At 39.1% G+C, this 20,651-nt stretch overlaps 1 protein-coding gene across 2 annotated transcripts in view; it reads left to right on the forward strand.

Moving 5' to 3' along the window:
* The window catches only part of znf385c (zinc finger protein 385C), a 93,598-nt gene that overhangs the window by 16,026 nt on the left and 56,921 nt on the right, over nucleotides 1–20,651 (forward strand). For both annotated transcript variants that reach the window (XM_056235881.1, XM_056235882.1), the window contains exon 2: nucleotides 18,408–18,668. In XM_056235881.1, the coding sequence (XP_056091856.1) occupies nucleotides 18,408–18,668 (261 nt within the window). The remainder of the gene's footprint in view (nucleotides 1–18,407; nucleotides 18,669–20,651) is intronic.

A 20,651-nucleotide genomic window follows, 5' to 3' on the forward strand; every position in this document is an offset into this window, starting at 1 on the left:
GTGCTGCTTAATATTTTTTGTAACTTCATAAATGTCTTAACTGTAACTTTTGATCAGTTTAATGCACCCTTAAGAAGAATTATTTGTTTAATTTCTTAAAAAAGAATAATCTTACTGACCCAAGATATATATCCCAAGATATGCTTGGATTAATTGAATCAATTCTTGATATCTTTTTTTTCTTCTTCTAAATACATCGTTGTTGCATCTTGATGTGACATTTTTCTGGTAACTTCTATTTACTCTGTGTAAAGAAGGTAGCTGCTATTTAAAGGTGCTCTAAGCGATGTTGGGTGATGTCACTTGTTGACGTTCGAAGTATTGTCAAACAAAACGGAGGCTAGCTTGACCCTCCCTCCTCCTCATCCCATCCCCTCCCCCTCCCTTCCGTTGCACGCGCACCAACCCCCCAACCCCCAAATCATTCTTGTCGGTTATTGGCTGGAACACTGTTTATGTTTCGTGGTCCAGGTTGGACCAGTTTGTTTTTGTTGCCATTTGTGGAGCCTGGGCTGTCTACAGAGACAGCGGTTTTTTACAGTGTGTTCAGGGGGTGGATAGTGCGGAGATGTTTGCTGTATGTGACAAAAAATGTTTCGGGGCTAAAAAACGTGTGACATCGCTTAGAGCACCTTAAGAGTAAATAGTAGTAAATACTGTTTGCACCAAGTACTGCATTAAAGTCCCACTCCGATCATATTTTGAGCTATTTTTAAACATTCCCAGTGGTCTTTAAATTATGATTATGCCATTTTTAGCCAAAATCACAAAACCTGTGCCGTTTTCTGGGACTTCGCTTCAGCAGAGCGGCAGTAGCTCATTAGCAATTCGCCTCTGCGTTGTGGGCGGAGCCGTTGGCACGGAGACGACCCTCCCCCTGCCCGTTGCTGAGAGCTCTGTCTCCCGCTAGCTTACATCCCCAATACCGGTGGGGCAACAGTATTATATACACGTTAATTATTATTATCCGAAGTTAATCAAAGTTATTACCGATCACCGAACATTATTTCACTCCAAGACGTCGCGTGTGGAGACGCCCAGTGGAGTTACTACGTCACAACTCCAGTCTATTTTAGCCGGCATTTTAGTGTCTGCTACTGATTCACAGCCATTTGAATGTAGAAATACTCAGAAATACAACTTTGAGCTTATTTTTCTCAAGATATGTCCTCTAACATCAGAAAAATGCCACAAGAACGTGTTAACACCTAGAAAAACATTATTTTCATCGGAGTGGGTCTTTAATGGCAATTCGCCTTTGGCTAAGCCACACCCTAGAATGTAGATTGACCAATCACAGCGCAGCCAAGAACGAGCTCCCACAGTGGTCCGACACTTTTTCACAGCGCTCCATTGACTTTAACACAGGCGTCTCATATTTTTGGTCTCGGCCGGCTATTACCGTCGTAGTTTTATCAAAAATATGGTTAAACGTTGTGCCTGGGGCATTTGTAACACAGATACGCGTTTCCCAGAGAGGTTGGAGGGGGGTGTCCGTTTTTTTCCCTTCCCAAACCGAAGTCAAATCCTGACAAGTGTCGTCTAGCACACGCTGCTAATAAATACAACGTATACTCGCGTAGTCCGTTTGCTTTGTAATAACGATTATAGAAGTGAATAGAGACCTACCCAGCTTTGCATGAACAGTGTTGCTCCTTGATATTGTTAGTCCCAACATCCGTCTCGATTAGTAGGATATGCGGTGGTTCATTTTTTGACTGTGACCGATATGCTTTTGCCTCTATTTGGATGCCTTGTTGTTCCTTGCGTTTCACCTGTATGTCGTGATAGCCTTCGAACGTATATTGCAGCCCCTTTTGCCTACTTCTATCGGACACTTTATTTGCTGCTTTATAAAAGTTTGATCAAATTTCAGCAGGAAGAGCTGTCACAGCATAAGCCATGTTGATACCAGAGCCCAGATGAAGTTTGTTTGTCGGACGTAGCAACAGTAACTAAGGGGGGCGGGGCTTAGCCAAAGGCGAATTAATAGCTTGTTGTTTACTTGGTGCAAATAGGATTAGATACTATTCACACATATAGTGTAAATAGAAGTGATATGCTATTTGTACTAAGGGCAAATTGGCCGAACAGTAGTGGGCGGAGTTAGTGGAAATAGCCTCTGCCAGCATGCTTGACTATGTGCCCTAGTGTCAATGGACACTGCCTATCTTTTACTCATCATACACAAACATGTATTATAATAATTATTGGAATCTTGAAATGGATCTTGAAATAACTTTATTTCATCATGCCTTGTCTTCATTATTGCTGACAGAATCAAAAGTCCTGCATCATTGGAAACAACAAAGAGGCAAAGATCACCTCAAGACCTTGATGTGTTTGCTGTTTATTTGTGGAGGTGCTGCAGTGGGGAACATTAATGAGGCTCTCAAGGACAAAACACACCCCTGCTCGTCCAGGTCTCCCCGTGTGACTCCCAGCCCACTCCCATCTCCACCTCAGGCGGCATGCTTGTGAAGCGGGCTCTGGAGGAGATGGTGACGTCTGGACCGGCTGACTCACACTGAGGAGGCAGACTCTTGACTTTATATCCCCTTATCTCTCCTTTTCTCTTCCTCTATCCATCTATTTTTACTTTCCTCTGTGTCCTCGTATCTCCTGATCTTTTTTCCTGATGACTTCCTAGCAGGAGAGCACGCAGAGCCGCGTATTTGGGTTTCATGAGAAGGTTTCTATCATTTTTTTATTTCTATTTTTTGCAGGGGTTTAGTGATGTTGGTACATAGCCATGAAGAATCCACAGTGGGTGATTTAAAGATTGAGCTGCAACACTGAGTGATTCATACTCTGAGCAGGAGAGCCGCTTTGAATGTTCATATCAGCTCATGAGAGGAGTGGATGAATAGGTACTTGTGTGTGTGTATATGTTTCTGCTTTTGTGGGATGTTACTGGTGCTCTGTGTGTGTTTGGTCAGTGAGTGAACTTTCCTTTTACCTGATGATTAAATATTCCCTTTGCCCATGTAGCACACACATAGAGCCAACGCTTAGAACAAGACCACTCTGTGTGTGTGTTCCTTTATGTGTGTGTTTCTGTTTTAGGTGGCGATCTGGGTTTGGTGCGGAGGAGGTATGGGTGGAGGGGATGAGAGGGTGGAATACAGTGGAGCTCTGTACCTACCCAAACACACACACACACACACACACACACACAGTACATATGCTAAATGAGGACTTACCATATAGATTTTTGTTTTGTTTGTATAATTAATAGGGACAAAGTCAAACCAAAAACTTAAAAGTTAAAAAATATTCATTAATAATAATAAAACATATTTTTATTAAAACTTTGTAATATTAGAATAAAACAATATTATTGAGTTATTTTTGAACTTTTTTAATGCTACATCAATGGCAGTTGAATTGGAAAAGTATATAAAATAAAATTTTAATTTCTTTTCGGTGGGGATGTACGATGTTTTGGTTATCTGCTGATTTTTTTTAAATATATTTTTATTAGTATTTTGTGGATATACATTGGCCAATTTGGGATTTATTTTGTCCATGCTCTTTCTCTTTATTTTTACATTTAGATTACTTTGTCGTCATCTATATTTGTGCTCAGTTAGTTAAACACAGTAATAAATGAATAACACTTGTAAATGTATTATTTTATAAATCTTAAAATGAATAGGCCTATATATTTCTCCTATACTGTACTTTATAATGTTGTGATGTGTATGTGATTGATTTAATTTGTGCACGTCGCTTACATCATCATGGGTTGGATGATCTCGATCATTATTTCTACAAGTTGACTTATATCATGTAATAAGGTTACAGGCTTCTTTACTGGCATTTGGCGAATCCTTTATTTTTTTTTACCCTGGGATGTTTTATCAGATTTAGCTTACTTCAAGGGACAGCTCTTTCCTTAAAGATCTACGAAAACACACATCTTATGTTTGTTAGTCTTTCTTAGTTGTATTCCTCTAGTGTTCCGGTGTCATACAAAATGCACTGCTCGTGACACATTTTTATCTTTTCTACTTTCTCCCTCTATCCTTTTCTTTCTCTCTCATTCTTTCCATCAGTGTATAAATAGCATCAGAATGGCCTATTAAATGCTCCTTTAATTATTCTTTCTGCCTGTCTTTGACCTTGGCACACATTATCTCCTTCAGTTAATTGTGACGTGTGATTCTTTCCAAACACAGCTGATGGAAAGATGGCACAAAGTCTCAGCTCTGGCCTCCATTATGTTGTAAACTGCGGATGACACAGCACACTACGGTGTTATAATCTGCACAAAGTGAAACAGCTATTGCCAGATTGCTACTTTTGTCAGTTTTGACAGCGAGGATGGTGTAGAATAGCTGTAACCTCCAGAGACTCCTCCAGCCCTCCATCCTATGCTTTGACTGTCTATCTGTGTGCTTATCTCCTTTGTCCTCTCTCTCTCTCTCTTTTTAAATGTTCTCTTTAACCTGGCCAAGTGAGACACTTTCGCTTTTTACCCCCCACCGATTTCCCTGAAGGGGAATATCTCACAGACGGGTGCACACACACACACACACACACACACACACACACACACACGCACACACACACACACACACACACAGAGCTCCTGTACCATTTCTCATTACTGACATTGTAGGTTTAAAACCATGCCAGGCATTGCTGTGACCTGTACACACGTACATAGTGAAAGTACCTGCAAAGTGTCCTCTTGGGCAGGAGGGAGTGTGTGTGATTATAAGTGTTCATCGCTTTTGTATGGGTTTGCTTTCAACCATCACACATGCAGTCTGTCTGTCTCAGCCTGTCTGAAAATTTCGATCCATCCGCCTGTCTGAAATTCTGTCTATCCATCTGAAATGTCTGAAAATCTGTCTATCAATATAGCCTATATGTCTGAAAATCTGTCTATCCACTCGCTTGTCTTAAAATCTGTCTTTCTCTCCGAAAATCTATCTATCCCATGATCTGTTTGAAAATCGGTCTATCCATCCTGTCTGTCTGTCACAGTTTTTTTTATAAATCTGCACAATATGTCTCTCCTCAAAGTTTTATCTGTTGTGCAATTTTGTTTCCTCTGCAGTACCACATTGCCAGCATCGCCTGTGTGTTTTGTGTCTGTGTAAATTGCACTGATGAATATCTAATGTGTGAAAGAGCATGAAAACACATGCTGAGAGGATGCCTGCATGTGAAACGGACAAAAATTATTCAGGGTTATAAGGATTCACCCTCAGTGTGTGTGTGTGTGTGTGTGTGTGTGCGCAAGTGTCTCACAAATATAGGTTCATTAAAATATTTTGAGGTGCTCAGTGTTGCGGAAAATGCAAGCAGGTGGGCAGACGTGACAAGTATGTGTTGTTTTGTATGTGTGTGTCAGGGTGACTTGTGTCTCCTCATCGAGCACATGTCTCATCCTGACACCTGTTTGCTCCTAAACTGTTTTGGGTTGCCACGGCTCCTCTGGGGAGTCTGCTCGCTACCAAAGCGGCCACAGGAATGTGGAGAACCCTGTCCCTCTGCTCTCAGCACACAATTAATTACCCCTTTTTTTTTCCTCTAATTGATTTCGTTTACTTTTACCCTTTCTTGTAATGTGGAAAGTGTACAACATAATGTGTGTGTATAGCGGATGGTTAGTGTGTAACAGCAATTACTTTTGCCCTCTGGTCCAATTAACAGCCCACAGTTTGACCCAGACTTTATCCCATATGTATCAAAAGCCAGACGCACACCCACACACACACACACATTCTCAGCTGTAAAGTGAGGTGACTCTTAATCTGTACAACATGACTTTGCATAATAAATAGGATGGATGGACAGATAGATGGATTGATACCCAACTGAATGAACGGATGGACTGATAGTTGATAGATGGATGGATGGATGGCTTGATGAAGCTGTACTGAAGTAAAGAGAGAGCTCACCATATTCAGCCTGTCAGCTGGTGAGCTTAACACAGAACAAGCCTGGTTTATACCCTATAACCCCTTCAGAACCTTCTCACACACACTTCAGTGGGTGTTTTTAGTGATGCATGTTTGCACAAGTAATTTTTTCAGAATGAACTCCTGGTATATACTGCTCACAATCACATCTCTGTATTTGAGTGAGTTCTGTGTAAATGTGTGCAGCCTCACATAAGTGCTTTTGGTTTAAATGCATTCAGCTTTGTTTCTTGGCTTTGTTTGGATATTTATTTCTGCATTGCACAGGCTGTGGCTTATGTGACCCAACCCCCCCGGAATAACCGTCACGTTCAAATCAACACCTTTAAATGTTTCTAAGCTGACATGAGAATGAACTCTGTGACACCTAATGTCATCTAAAGATCCAAATGTTGGCTTACAGTGTTTAATAAGTCTTAAATGCACACACAATAAACAGGCTATTTAAGAGATGACAGGGGTTCATGACGGGGTGCGATGATCAAATGGCACTGCGGTTAACCCGTGCCTAGAAATGTGGTTGTCATTCCTGGAATGTGTGTTTGGTGTCTGAGCTTTAAGCCACGCTGAATCCATAAATGCTTTAAATAAAGTTTTTATTCAAAATATGCCATACAGGATAACTGCAAACAGGAAGATCAACAACCATGTCTTTATCGCTTCCTTTTATACATCCAAAGCCTACAGTGTATGTTTGTGTCATTTATTAAATAAAATGATATAGTCCAGCTTGATCTATTAAGTCCATGGCAGTATTCTTCTATCATTTGATCAGTCTGAGTGTGTGTGTCGTAACGTGGCAGGTGTATTTTCGTTTTGATCGACAGGGTAATCAGGATGGATTAGGGCTAAAGTGAGTACAAATGTGATGGAAAACGTTTTTAGTTACACACTAATCCCTCTGTTGTTTAATCTAGCCCTCCTGCCTTACACACATGCAGATATACAGATGGAAGGAGTGAGAGGGGTTATTCAAAAGGCCGGTTCAGTTTGCCCTTAGTGTGTTAGTGACATTGAATCAACTTACTTGTTTGCTTTGGAAGGGCTTTGCTCTGTGTGTGTGTGTGTGTGTGTGTGTGTGTGTGTGTGTAGCTGCAAATAGCCCACCTCACTATCCAAGCAACACACACAGTGCCAACATGTGGAAACCTTTTAAAAAAGCATTGCTTGAGCTCACGGATTCAACTGATGGTAAAAGTTTCAAACCATCTACTGAGAATGGTGCTGCTGAGTAGGTGTAGGTGTACAGTGTTTGATGATTATATTACGAAACTAGTCTGCTTGTGCTGGAATGAAGGTGGCCTGCTACCAAATCCATTCAAATCCCTGCACTTAATGGAGATGGAGCATCATTTTCTCTCCCCCTCCCTCCTTTTCTGAATGGGAACTAGTTTCTACATTGTATTTATTAGAATAAATGATACTACTTTATATTTTTATTTATCCTATTATATTTATTTGTTCACTTCCTTCTGTCTATTTGTTTTACACTTTAATTTATTAGGCTTTTATCTTTATGTGGTGCAAGTCTATGAATTCCAGTTCATTCATATTAAACATTCTTTTGATTGTTGACTTTGGTATTTTGACAAATTGGAACCAGTGATAGTTCACCCAAAAATTAAAATTCTGTCATCATTAACTCTGCTTCATGTTGTACCAAACCTGTATGGAACCTTTTTGAGTGAACTATCCCTTTAAGTGATCTTGAATTTGAGATTTTAAGGTCTGAAAACTCGGCAAATAGATGCATGTGATATTATTGAGATCTTTTTCTGAGTAGAAAATTAAGGCAGGTCAGAGGTAATTTAGGACCAGATTTACTGAACAGGGCAAATTACCCTGAGATTGCAATTCCAAAAAAGCGTAAAAGGGAGTGGAAAGTTCTGCGCGTGATCTCCTGAAGAAGCAAATTAAAAAACACAGACGCAGCCGGATCATTTCCATAATGACCAACGCAATCTACCAAGAGCAGCGCAAATTAGTGCCTGTTTTGTTTTGTTTTTTTGCGATAAAAATACCGGTAAATTGACTAGCGCAGACCTTAGTAAATCCCTTTGCATGATTCATTTAAATACTCTCCTCCTATAAATTTTGCATGTGAAAGTGAAACTCAAATTTTTCACTGCGTGTCTTTTGTAAATCCTGACAGTAGTTTTTAATGCCAAAAGAGGGTTTACACTGGCGCAAGCTGCTAGTAAATCTGGCCCTTAAAGGGATACTTCACCTCTGGAAAGATGAATGTGTATTTAAAATGGGTCATTTATGTAGAAGAAATGTGAAATTATTTTTGAATTTGGAGCTTTCTAGACTGAGAAAAGCCAGAAAATGTATTTTTGGCTTATGTGGATGAAAGACAACAACTCCCAGAATGCACTTGCTTCGCTGCCCTAGGAGGCCAGGCCTACCGGTAACAGAGCGCAGTAGTTAAACAACAAGTCTAGGCTACTAGTCAGTCTCCGTGATGAGTCTGCCCGGGATTTCGAGATCGCCCAAAATGTCCGGGATTCGGCTTTTGCGTTCTACAGTCGCCGTTCATTATGTTTACTGTGGCGAGCAGGACGAGACTGAGGGCCGTGGGAGAACGGCGCGAGGCCGGTGGCGTGATTACTGATGAGCGACACCTGTGAGACGCACCGGTCTCGTATCTCTCACGGAGGAGCGGGAATTTTCTTAGCAATGTTAAAACGCACATCAACCGATCACTTGTTTAGCGTTCATGTAGACACTACATTCAGATTCACCAATCGGAATGAATTCAGTTAGATTGAAACAAAAGGTGTTCATGTAAACAATGAATGGCGACTGCAGAAAGCAAAAGCTGAATCCCGGACATTTTGTACGATCTCAACGGCCGGACATGTCCAGGAAAAAGAGGATGAATGGTAACCCCTACTACTCAGCTTACTCCTACTAAGTTACTCTGCTTTCTCCACAGAACAAGAGCCTGATAGCTTAGCTTCCAAAAAAGATGTCTGACACTGTGTGTACATTCTGTGAGTGAGATCCCACCCTCTATGGGCGGGTTGAGAACATGCGGGACAGCCCCTACTACTGGCTGTAGTCTTTAGCCTCTGGCCAAAAAATCCTCCGATGACGCAAAATGACGATTTTCGCGTCATCGGAGGATTTTTTCCAGACAAAAAATGCATAAATCTCTTGTCTCAGGGGGATATGAGGGTGGAAAGCACGGTAATTTGAAAATACTACAGGTTTTCTACTAATACAAAGCTTAATGCTAAATCCTGAAGTATCCCTTTAATGTCTTTGCTGTCTTAGGCCCCGATTTTTTTATTGTTTTCTATTGGCGGTGAACGTTTTACCCAGGCGCCTCACGTTTTAGCCGCCTGCAAAAAAACAAAACAAAAAAAAACGCAGAGCACTGCGCTTTTCTAAATTAAAAAGTCAACCAATCAAAGGCAGTGTGGTGCGCCTCACGTTTTCAAACCTGAAAAACACGTTCTGTCTAATCAGGGCCTTAGAGAAACATTTGAGATAATAGAGAGATGTTATGTTTTGTTTTTGTTATTTGTCATCAATATGGGTAATAGAAGTAACAGGCCTCATTCATGAAACTTTCGTAAATATATGAGTAAGTTCTGAGTTATTTTCGCTTAAAATGGTCCTTCCCAAAAACTCTCCTCCGGATTCACAAACGCTTCGTAAACATCAGATTTGATAGTTAAATGTGTATATGTTAATAAATTCCAATCATTCGTAAATAGGACGCACGTGCACACTTATTCACAATTGGCATAATCGCCGCCTGCCTATGAATTACAACTACTCAAATTACGTGTCCAGAAACGCTGTGGAATCTTCCGGACTCCCTTCTCAGGTTTGCCTCCATTATATTGCATAAATGCAAAAGAGACTAATAGGCCATATGCATAACAATAAATATTCAATTAATGTGTGTCCACCAAAGCGTTTTTAAACTCTTCCACTGTTGTTCAGTCATTGTACAAGGAGTACAATGTATTTGTATTTGTCCCACCCCTCCTCCATGATTGGATGGCTGGGTAAAAAATTTACATCAGAGTGGATTTGAACAATTTGCTCAAAAAATCGTTCTGCTTGTGTTCAATGAATGAGGCCCAATGTCATAAGAGTAATCTCATAACCAGTAAAACTATTGATTTTATAAAACAAACTGTACTTTTGCCATAGTTCTCCAGACCAAAGCTCATCCAAGAGTCCCTTTTTGAACCTTCTCCAGATTCCTTTTCCTCTAGACTGTAATGCCAACTGGGATTTGAGCACCACCATCTTCAGAGAGGCAATGTTTTTAATGTAAATGTCATGTAATATTGAATGTGCAACTGCATCAGTCTTATTTCTGTGACCTTTGAAGCAACAGATTTTGATAGACTGAGATGCGTTTATCTAGCCTGACTTCGTCATACACATATTCTAGTCAGAATGTGAGTCTGATACTGCTAGGGCTTTGATTATGAGGCGTGTCTTAACCAAACCAGGTTAAAAAAAACTCTGCACTCAATTGGATAGACCTACAACCAATCAGAGCAACGCAGTAAGTGTTTTTTTTTTTTTTTATGAGCTACGCAAAGTTGTCAACAGAACTCAACTACACACACGCTGGAAGAAGTAGTAAAATAATGAGTGTTGCTTTGAGTTGATGCGGCTCAGAGAAATGTATTTCTTGTCTTAAAGGTATATTTCATCCAAAAAGGAAAATTCTGTCATCATTTGCTTACCTTTGTGTCATTTCAAACCAAGGGGGTAATCCATCGACCGGAAGTTGAAGCCGGCCGGGTGCCGCCATGTTGTAGCAGAACTTCACTTGCGTTAGCATTTCCATTGACTCCCATTCATTTTTGCGTCACTTTGACAGCGAATAACTTTACATCTGAGGCGTTTAAAGACTCCATTTGTCCATTATTTATTTCTAAAGAAACACGACAATGTATAAAGAGCTCCATTACCTTCTATGTTACACTATGGCCCCGTAGAAACAGATTTAGTAAAAATAGGCTAACGATTGCGTCATAACCACTCGACTCTCTGTCGCGCTGTACAGAAATGACCGTACAGACAGGAGGAGAAGCTCGCAGGCAATCGGGGGGACGTCCCGTCAAGGGAGAAGCCCATAGATAATGAGTCCATAAAAGCAACGGAATACTTACTCCTGCTCACTCACGCCAAAGAACTCTTTGCTCAAGTTCCACGTCTCTGGACAGCGAGAGTAGCACAGCGAAAGTAGCACAGCTACTAGAAGATTAACGTCTGTCAGACAGGTTGCTCACGCCATCAAGCTTAGTTTTAATCGGTTTGAGTCTGCGCGTCAGGAACGGAAGTTCTCAAAAATCGCTAAAAGTGGGCTTCAACTGTCTCAACTGAGCTCCAATGAGATCGCTCTGTCCATTTCTTTTACTGTCTATGTTTCAAACCTGTATTACTTTCTTCTCTGGAACATAAAAGAATATATTTTGATAAACAAAAAGTTTTGGTGGAATGACATAAGGGTGCTATTCCGTGTGTGTGTGTGTGTGTGTGTGTGAGAGAGAGAGAGAGAGAGAGAGAGAGAGAGAGAGAGAGAGAGAGAGAGAGAGAGAGAGAGAGAGAGAGAGAGAGAGAGAGGAGAGAGAGAGAGAGAGAGAGAGAGAGAGAGAGAGAGAGAGAGAGAGAGAGATATTCTTGTGTATCTAAAAAAAAAAACTTTTTTTCAAAATAAGCAACTAATGTAAAATTAAGTTAAATAAAACTGTAAATAAATTAACCTTTCTCAGCAATTGCACTGTACAGTATGGTGCTTTTTCACTGCATGATACGATTCGGCTCGGTTTGCTTTTCCACTGCAGTTTCTTCCGAAACTGCTTCAAAGTGGGTGGGATTATAGACTGCTCGTTAAAGTTGCTGAAAAACTTTTCCATTCCTGGTTGCAAAATCCGCTCCTCGCTGGATCCGCTCCTCAGCTATCAACGAGAGGAACGTCTGCACCTCGTCTACTGACCAGTCACCACGATTCAGCCATTTCTTTTTACAAGTTTTTTTTTTTTTTTTCATGCAAGTCGTTTATAAAAATATTGCTAACAAATAATACTGCTGTTGCTGTTGCTGACTATTTAAATCTTGTGGGTTTGGTGGTGTCTTGTGTTGCAAATCCAATGACGCTGGTAGTGAAGACATGGTACGCTTGGAACCTCAACAGAGGTGGTACCATTTAAAGTGAGCCGTACCATGCAGTGGAAAAGCGTCAAAGTGAGACATACCGAACTGTACCATGCAGTGGAAAAGCACCATAAGTAATAGTGGCTATTTTTTGTAACTATTCTACTACAATCACACACAGAGAGACAATTGTGTGTATAGTCACAAGTCATTATCTTTTCTTGTATTAGGATAACTTGTATAAGTAAGTGTGTGTGTGTGTGTGTGTGTGTGTGTGTGTGTGTGTGTGTGTACCTATATTTTGGGGACAAATTTTTACCTAGAAGTGACCAAAATCTGACAAAATCTCCAAAAAATGGCTTTTTAAAAATGCAGAAAGTTTTGTGTGATGGGTAGGTTTAGGGGTATAGGGTTAGTGTAAGGGGAGAGAATAAACCATTTGTACACTATAAAAACCATTACGTCTATGGAATGTCCCCATTTAGATAGCTAAGTAAACGTATGTGTTTAGCTCTGTATTCAATGTCCATCATGACTGCTGCTTGCCTGACGTCATGCATCAGTTTCAAAACAACAGTTCTTTTTGCTCCTCAAAGCTCAGAAAGCTAGAATAATTTGTTAATGGCTGTGTAATGGTTTTTCTGTTTTTTTTTTCTGTTAATGACCTGCTTTCAAAATGTCTGCAATGTGCATGATTGTGGGTGGGTGCACTGCATGAATAAGAGAACATTGTCATATCTCATTCTCCTCCTCCATCTGAATTTTCTTCATGCATTTGGTAAAACAGCCTGCTGAATGTGTGAGTGTTTGTTCCTCATATATTTTGACTGGAGCTAGTTTACACACATGCTCACACACTTATTTGATGATGCAGTACATCAACCTTGGGTGTCAGAGTGCTGATTGACCTGCTAAGAGTGTGTGTGTAGCATTAGGTGATTGTGTGTGGGTGTTTGAAAGAGTGCCAGAATCACATAAAGCATTGCGCCTTTTAGCAGCCTTTGTAACAAAAGAAACGTGCACTCGACTTGGTAACAGAAAATTCAATATGGCATAAAATATATCATAACTTCATTCCTGCAACTTAGTTTTTTATGTGTGCACCAGTAAATATTGATGGTTTTACATTTAGTGGATGGAGCAAAGCAATTTAAGTGGTTATTCAAGAGAATCGATTCATGCATGTCGTTTTTGTATTGTTATGGTTGAGTACGATACCTAAAGACACCGTAACAGATTTCCACAGATACTCATATTCCTGCTTTGTAGGTTTTAAGATTACTTCAGAGTCATTATCAGTAAAAAGAGGCCTCATTGATACCATTTCACTAGTATTGTGCCTTCCACCGCATTCTCTTGAGATGAATAACCGTTTTCTACCCTAGTTTATTTCTTGCAGGTTAATTGACCTCTCTACTGAGTTTTCCTGATTATTTTCCCCACTGTTCTGTTGTTCATAATGCTCACATTTGATTCAGCAGTCCCCAGACGTCCTCTCCCTGATCTCACGGACACTCACTTATCACTGAGACACATAAAGCACAGCCCAATCTCTTCCCTCACTGGAAAATATGGCACTGTCAGCGAGCAAAAGAGAGAGAGATAAGAGGCTGTGCAGGTGGATGTTTAGTTATGCTAATGCATACCATCAGCCGGCCGCCTCTTGCTATCTGCTATTATTTGACTTCACTTGCATAATTCTGAATTTATAATGATGTTGTGTGGTGTTGTACAGCTCAAAGACAGGAGACCTGGACAGATCGTGCTCTTCACGAACCTCCATAGTCTATACAGCATCTGTTAGCATAATCAGAACTGGCTGCGTCACTGGATCATGCCAGCTCTTTAAAATGTAATAACTGTTTATCAATACAAAATTAAATTGAATTGGTTACATTTTCTGCTTACTAATGAAATACATTTAAAATAATTGCATACAGTATGTGCCAATGATAAGACACCCGTTTTGTATTAATGTAAAATACATACAATACATGCGTACAGTGACTAGATCGTGATTGTTTTTTCACTTTTTCAGTAAGATTTTATGTTTTTGAAAGTTAAAAAGAACAGCATTTATTTGAAATCAAAATCTTTTGTAACATTATAAATGTCTTTAGTGTCCCTTTTGGTCAATTTAATGCATCCTTGATAAAAAAAACAACTAAAAATTACCAAAAAAAATTTAAACTTCTCTTGAAAATAGTTAGGGTTTTTAAAAGATTTTCCCTTTTCTTAAGAGTGGCCACTCTTATGTAATTGACCCTTATTTCAGTATGAGATGGGAAAAGCCCCCTAATAAGGATAATTCAGAGGCCGTATACACAGCAATACACACACACACCTCATATGATACAGAAAGTCATTTAACATGGATTAAACTGACGTTATGAAACAGACAGCAGATGTTACTAAGCTATGACATTTTTTTTTCTTGTCCCAACTGAGTTGAACACACACACATTACACGCGCACACATAGCATGGCCTGAACAAACACACCCAGCTCCACTGGTAATGCCAGCGGCCCTCAGCAAACTTATTAGGGAGAGAGCATGCAGTCAGCCATTCACACAACTCATTGTGTTCCACAGGGCTGTGTCTCCAAACCAGACAGCATCACTTTAGTGGAAAAACAACAGAAGACTCCAGGTCAGATTCATCTGAACATACAACGCCAGTGGCTAATAATGTTATGCACACAACTAGCTTCCATTTGCTAGATTGAGTTTAAAACTGTTGGCAGACGTTGTATTTTTACTGGCACATCTTTATTGTGTCTGATAGTAAATATTACTGTGGCATTCCAGAGCTGATTTTATCTTCACTTTCACCACTTATGACCACTTATCTTTGATTTGGCTGGAATGAAAGTGGTGTTTACTGCTGAAATCAGACGAACCTTTCAGAGTTTGGAGTGACAAGTGGAATCAGAATAATAACAAATTCAAATTTTTGTACCCACATGTGGTGTGTGTGTGTGTGTGTGTGTATATATATATATATATATATATATATATATATATATATATATATATATATATATATATATATATATATATATATATGTGTGTGTGTGTGTGTGTGTGTGTGTGTGTGTTACACAATTTACACACATTACACAATTTACACACATTAAAATCATATTTTTGTCGTGTTCCCTATGAAAATAGTTCTGTACAAATGAAATGTATAAATTGTATATTTAATCAAATATATGCAATAATTATAATATATTAAGTATTTAGTTTTACTCTGCCTATTTTTTTTAGTCGATTTACTCTGACTGATCCAATCAGTAACTGAAAGACTGCTATATTAACTTGACCTGTGGAGGGCGCTCTGTTCAGAAGTGGACCACGTCATGTTGCAGTTGAGTATTTTTGGAGCTGAACAATCTGGCCTGCTGTTTGTGCATTTGTTTGTTTGCGTGCGTGAGCAAGAGTGACAGAAATACACATATGTCCCTATACGAGTGACTTTCAGCAGGATATCTGTGCACTGATTGATGCAGTCTCATGGGAAGACGTGAAACAAGACACCAACATCGCTAACAGCCCTGTCCTTGATCCACTGCCACTCCTTCAGCTGTGTGTCGAGACGACAGGGTGACCTCAGGGCTCTTTTCAGATGTTTAACTAAGACAAATAGGAGCTCAATGAATCTCAACTGTTCCATGATGTCAGCATGACCAACAGTGACAGGGCTCAACAATAATGATTTTGTCCGGTTGGTTTGGACGGGCCTGTATTTATTTATTTATTTTTACTTTCCCTGCCAACATTTTAACTAAACCACCACAAAAATTATACATTTTATTTTTAACCCTACATGAGTAAAAATAAACTCTCTCACACTGGCCCCTGCCATCCTTATTGTGGAGCCCTGCAGTAAAGAGATTAAAGGTACAATATGTAAGAATTTTCTATCAAAATATCCAAAAAGCACTTGCACTTTGCACAGTGTTATATATTTCTTTCAATTATGTACTTACATTATCCTAAATGTTTCCAAGGATTTGTAAATTCAGAGAAATTCACAATTTTAAATAGTGCCCGTCACTTGTTGCCCATCAATGACATAATATCCGCGTTATCCCTGGTTTCCGCTTGTACTGCCATAGTAACCATGGCGACATATGTGGACAACTGCGTTACGTCTAGCGGCACACTGTTGTTTCGTTCCAACTAAAATGAGAATCAATATCAGCGTGGCGTTTTCGAGATGTCGAGAGCTTCACGGCAAACTTGGACTTGACAGAGACGCCGCACTTGCATGTACTTTATTAGACAGGTGAGCAAATGTACATAAAAGAAATCAATGTTATATAGCTCAACATGATGAAATGTTAGAATATGATCAGTATGTTATTCTAATGATCTAGCTTACTGTCTCATACAGCCAACAAACACATAAAATAGCATTATAACTTTCAACACACTCAAATGCTGTTTAGTGTGATAGTGCAGACCAAGTGAAGCAGCGCTGCGTTACCTCACAAGTTTCATTCGTCTAATAAACTGACCTGTGTGATAGTAATTCAGCACTTGCGGGTAGTTCGGTAGAATGAAATGTCCTCATTACGTTATATCCGTGGGACTCGTGTGTGGCGCTGATATCTGTCTCTCATTAGCAATCGCGCTTCATACCACAGTCATGTTAAAAAACATCAATGTATTCACTCATCCATAAACATTAGATCCATCAGCATGACATAAAGTTCCATGATTCTGCTTATGCGTCATCAATCTACGTTTTTGTTATTGTAAGAGGTTAGCGATTTTTTTTTTTTTTTTTTACATATTTTAGCTATAAATGGCTGACAGTATCAATGGTATACCGTCATTAATGGGACAGTAGTTTCTGAGGAATATTGTTATGAAACTGCCTGATTACAGTTTATCACCCTGTTATAAAAACAAAATCCTTTCTGAACAAGTATGTTGATTAAATAGTGTTTGTTTGACTAACTTAATTTTGCATTCTGTTTTGCTTGCCATGTTTGACCATTAGTTGGAGTGTTGTGAGATGGGAGGGGTGGGTTTACAGTGTGTTTGGGCAGCAAAGACAGATGTGTGGTTGTGCTCTGTGGTCAGGGAGTGGTGTTTAGAGAAGGAGGTGCAGGATCAATGGGGCCTGTGTGTGTATGGTTCAGGTACCCTACGTTATGGGAACAAAATGTCCCTACAAAGATGGCAATATTCGAAATCCTTGTCCTTGTTGGGACATTTTTGGTCCCCATCATGAGAAAAAAAGGTTATAAATCATATTAAGTGAAAATATAAAAATGCAGAAAGTTTTCTGTGATGTGGTTTGGGTTAGGGGATAAAATATATAGTGTGTAGCGTATAAAAATCATTGTCTATGGAATGAATGAATGAATGAGGCATTTATATAGCGCTTTCATATGTACTACTGTACACCCAAATGTCCCCATAAAAAATTCAAACCCAACAAGTGTGTGCATGTGTATTTAAAAGCTCTAGTGTGTGTGTGTGTGTGCGCGCGCGTTTGATAGACAAGTCCAGAGATGGAGTTTGCTATAGTAGGCTGGTAGTGCACAAAATGATATGCTACATGCAAAGAAATGTTCTTTAATGAAGAAGCAAATAAAAATTGAGCATTGATGAAAGTTTCATATAAAATGTATGACTGTTTTTAACTGTAACAAACATGCAGGATTTACAAACTTTTTGGACATTGTTGATGAATATCTCCCCCTAGTGGAGGTCAGTAACACTGCTTTAATCCCCAGAGGTTGTCAATAATGTGAAAATAATATGTTGCAAATAATATATATATATATATATATATATATATATATATATATATATATACATATACATTATCATTCAAGAGCTTGGGGTCAGTAGGGGTTTTTTTTCTTGAGAGAAATTAATACTTTTATTCAGCAAGGAAGCATTAAACTGATCAAAATGGACAGTTAAGGCATGTATAAATAAATACAATATTACAATAAATAAATGCTGTTTTTTTTTCTATTCATCAAAGAATCCTGAAAAAATGTGCTATGGTTTCCAAGAAAATATTAAGCAGCACAATTTCTTTCACTATTTGTAATGTTTCACCACATCAGTCTATAATACTTCAATGTGACAAAAAAAAAAATTGTTCAAAGTGCAAATTTTTCATGTCGTCTATCAATCAAGTCAATCAAGTTTTAATTTTAATATACAATTGAAAAAATGTGATTTAAAATAGTTTCAGATGGAGTATTGCATGTCACACTGTAGAACACTTCTGCCACTGCTTGACTTGACCATTCAGATGCCTACAATATTCCAGATGAAGGAACTTTAAACTTGTATTCTCTCTTTAGGAATGAAGCGTCCATTTAGTCCTGTTGAAGACGGATCGAATAGACTGACTGGGCATGAGGGTGTATCCTCTGATGGGATGGAGTTTACCAGACAGGACGCCCCACCTATAAACCCTCGTTCGAAGCGGGAACGCAAACACAGGTCGTACACACTCTGTGAAGTGTGCAACATTCAGCTGAACTCCGCAGCACAAGCACAGATACACTACAATGGCAAAACACACCAGAAAAGACTCAAACACATAAACAACAGCAACACAGGTAGGATATGTGTGTCTTTCTCTGGTGTTCCTGTCATAATCGGAGCTCAAAGACTGGAGCTTCTAGCTTAACATTATCCACCCAAATACGGTCTGTTCTTGGATCAACATCCTTTATTAGTCCTGGAAATGCTTACTTTGAAACCAATCAGTGCCCTCTGATTTTGAGGATAGTACTGATTGGTTTTTCCGGAGTCAGCAGATGAGGTTTATCTGGGAACATGTCAACAAATAAACTGTGGTGAGGTTTGACTGAAATATGAACGGAGAAATTCCTGGTGCTGTTTTTTATTCTTTTCTCTTCATGAGTTCTCAGCTGGTAAAAATACCATCATATGTATTAGAGCTGTACGTTTCTGGATAAACTGAGAATCACAATTGTGTTGTTTAGAATAGAGGACTCTCTGACGATTCTGTGTAGCCAACTAAACAAAATAACATGTAAATGACTAGAGCTTCTGACAAAATGTTAATTGCTGCAAATTAATATTTAATTACTTTGAATTCTTTAAAAAAAAAAATCTGTTTTAAATGATTCAATGACTCGCTCATGAAGACTTAACTTTTTTATTAATGGATGAATCAGCATTTTTGAACAAAACAAATGAATGATTTAATGACAAATACATTTTTAACGGTCACTTGTCGCCACCTACTGGTGTAACGATGTAATTGATATAATCTTTATTTGAAGCGTCAAGTTACTTTCAAAAGGTGATTTGCTCTTTGTTGGTCGCTACCATAGACATCAGTGTTTTTATCCGAACTATAAACTTTTATCTCAGTACTTCTCTGAATTACTGTAACAGAAATAATGATACTGTGGGGTTGAAACGACTGAAGCTGTTTCATACCCTATACACGACAACTGCTCTCTCTGGATCAACAAACGCAGATTTGAATGTTGAAGGTTTAATAGACTTTTAAGATTGCGTGGGTGTTCGAATCGGGATCGCAATCTTTTAACGATTAATCGTGCAGCTCTAATATGTATGCACACACTGTTCAATGAGCTCGTCGCTCGGTTTAGACCAGCACACAGCATTGTTTTGTATGTTCGCAAAATATACGTCATCATTTTTATTTTATTTTTAGGTTAAGTGTTAAAAATGACACTGTAAATGCTAAGCAAACCAGTACTGAGTGTATCATTTTCTTCAGCCAATCATTTCCCTCTGGAATTTCAAGGATTGGTTTGAGCTGGGGATTCCAAACTTTTTGACTCCACAGTCCCCAAATGTGATAATGAACTAAAATATAAAAGGGATATGATTGGGATAGCAATGTTGCTTCAGGTCAGGACCAACAAAATATGTTGATCCAGGAACATGTCCAACTTGGCTCAATCATGTAATGCTATTCATGTCCAAAAATTAACACAATATTATATAAATGCTGTGTGTTGATTTTTTTGGTAACCTAACATTTTTTCCTAATATTAGTAATAAATGTGTAGAAATTCTTCACCAGTGCTACAAGACGCATCAAATGGTTGTTATTGACAAATTCATATATACATGACATGCAAATGGCTTTTAAAACATAATCAACCACCTTCATGTTGTCAGCTGACGTCTGACAGGCATCTTCATGTAATTCATACCCTTAGACCTCATTGTGTCCATCTGCAGTTAATATGTGATTTTGACTCTACTGGCTTTTATGTTTCCATGGTGATGCAGCTTTAAAGCCCAGCTGATAGGTTAGGAAGGAGCATTTCAAAGGTCCGTGAGATGCTGATTGTTGTAGTTACGGTGGTAAAGACGGGGCTGCACGTCTACATGTCGGCCTAGAGATAATTGCAGGAGAGAGAAAGCGAGGCAGCTGGTGGCAGCTTTGTGTCGTTCAGCCTTATTTCCACAGAAATGGGCAGAGTCGGACAAAATCTTATGATTAGAGGTGGAATTTGTCGATTTATTTGAACAACAGTGGAATAATCCACTAGCACAATTCATTCGTCCTGGCACACAAAAACAAAGCTATG

Source organism: Rhinichthys klamathensis, unplaced genomic scaffold (assembly GCF_029890125.1).
Source record: "Rhinichthys klamathensis goyatoka isolate OS25496 unplaced genomic scaffold, OSU_Roscu_1.1 h1tg000432l_1, whole genome shotgun sequence".
Lineage (NCBI taxonomy): Eukaryota > Metazoa > Chordata > Actinopteri > Cypriniformes > Leuciscidae > Rhinichthys > Rhinichthys klamathensis.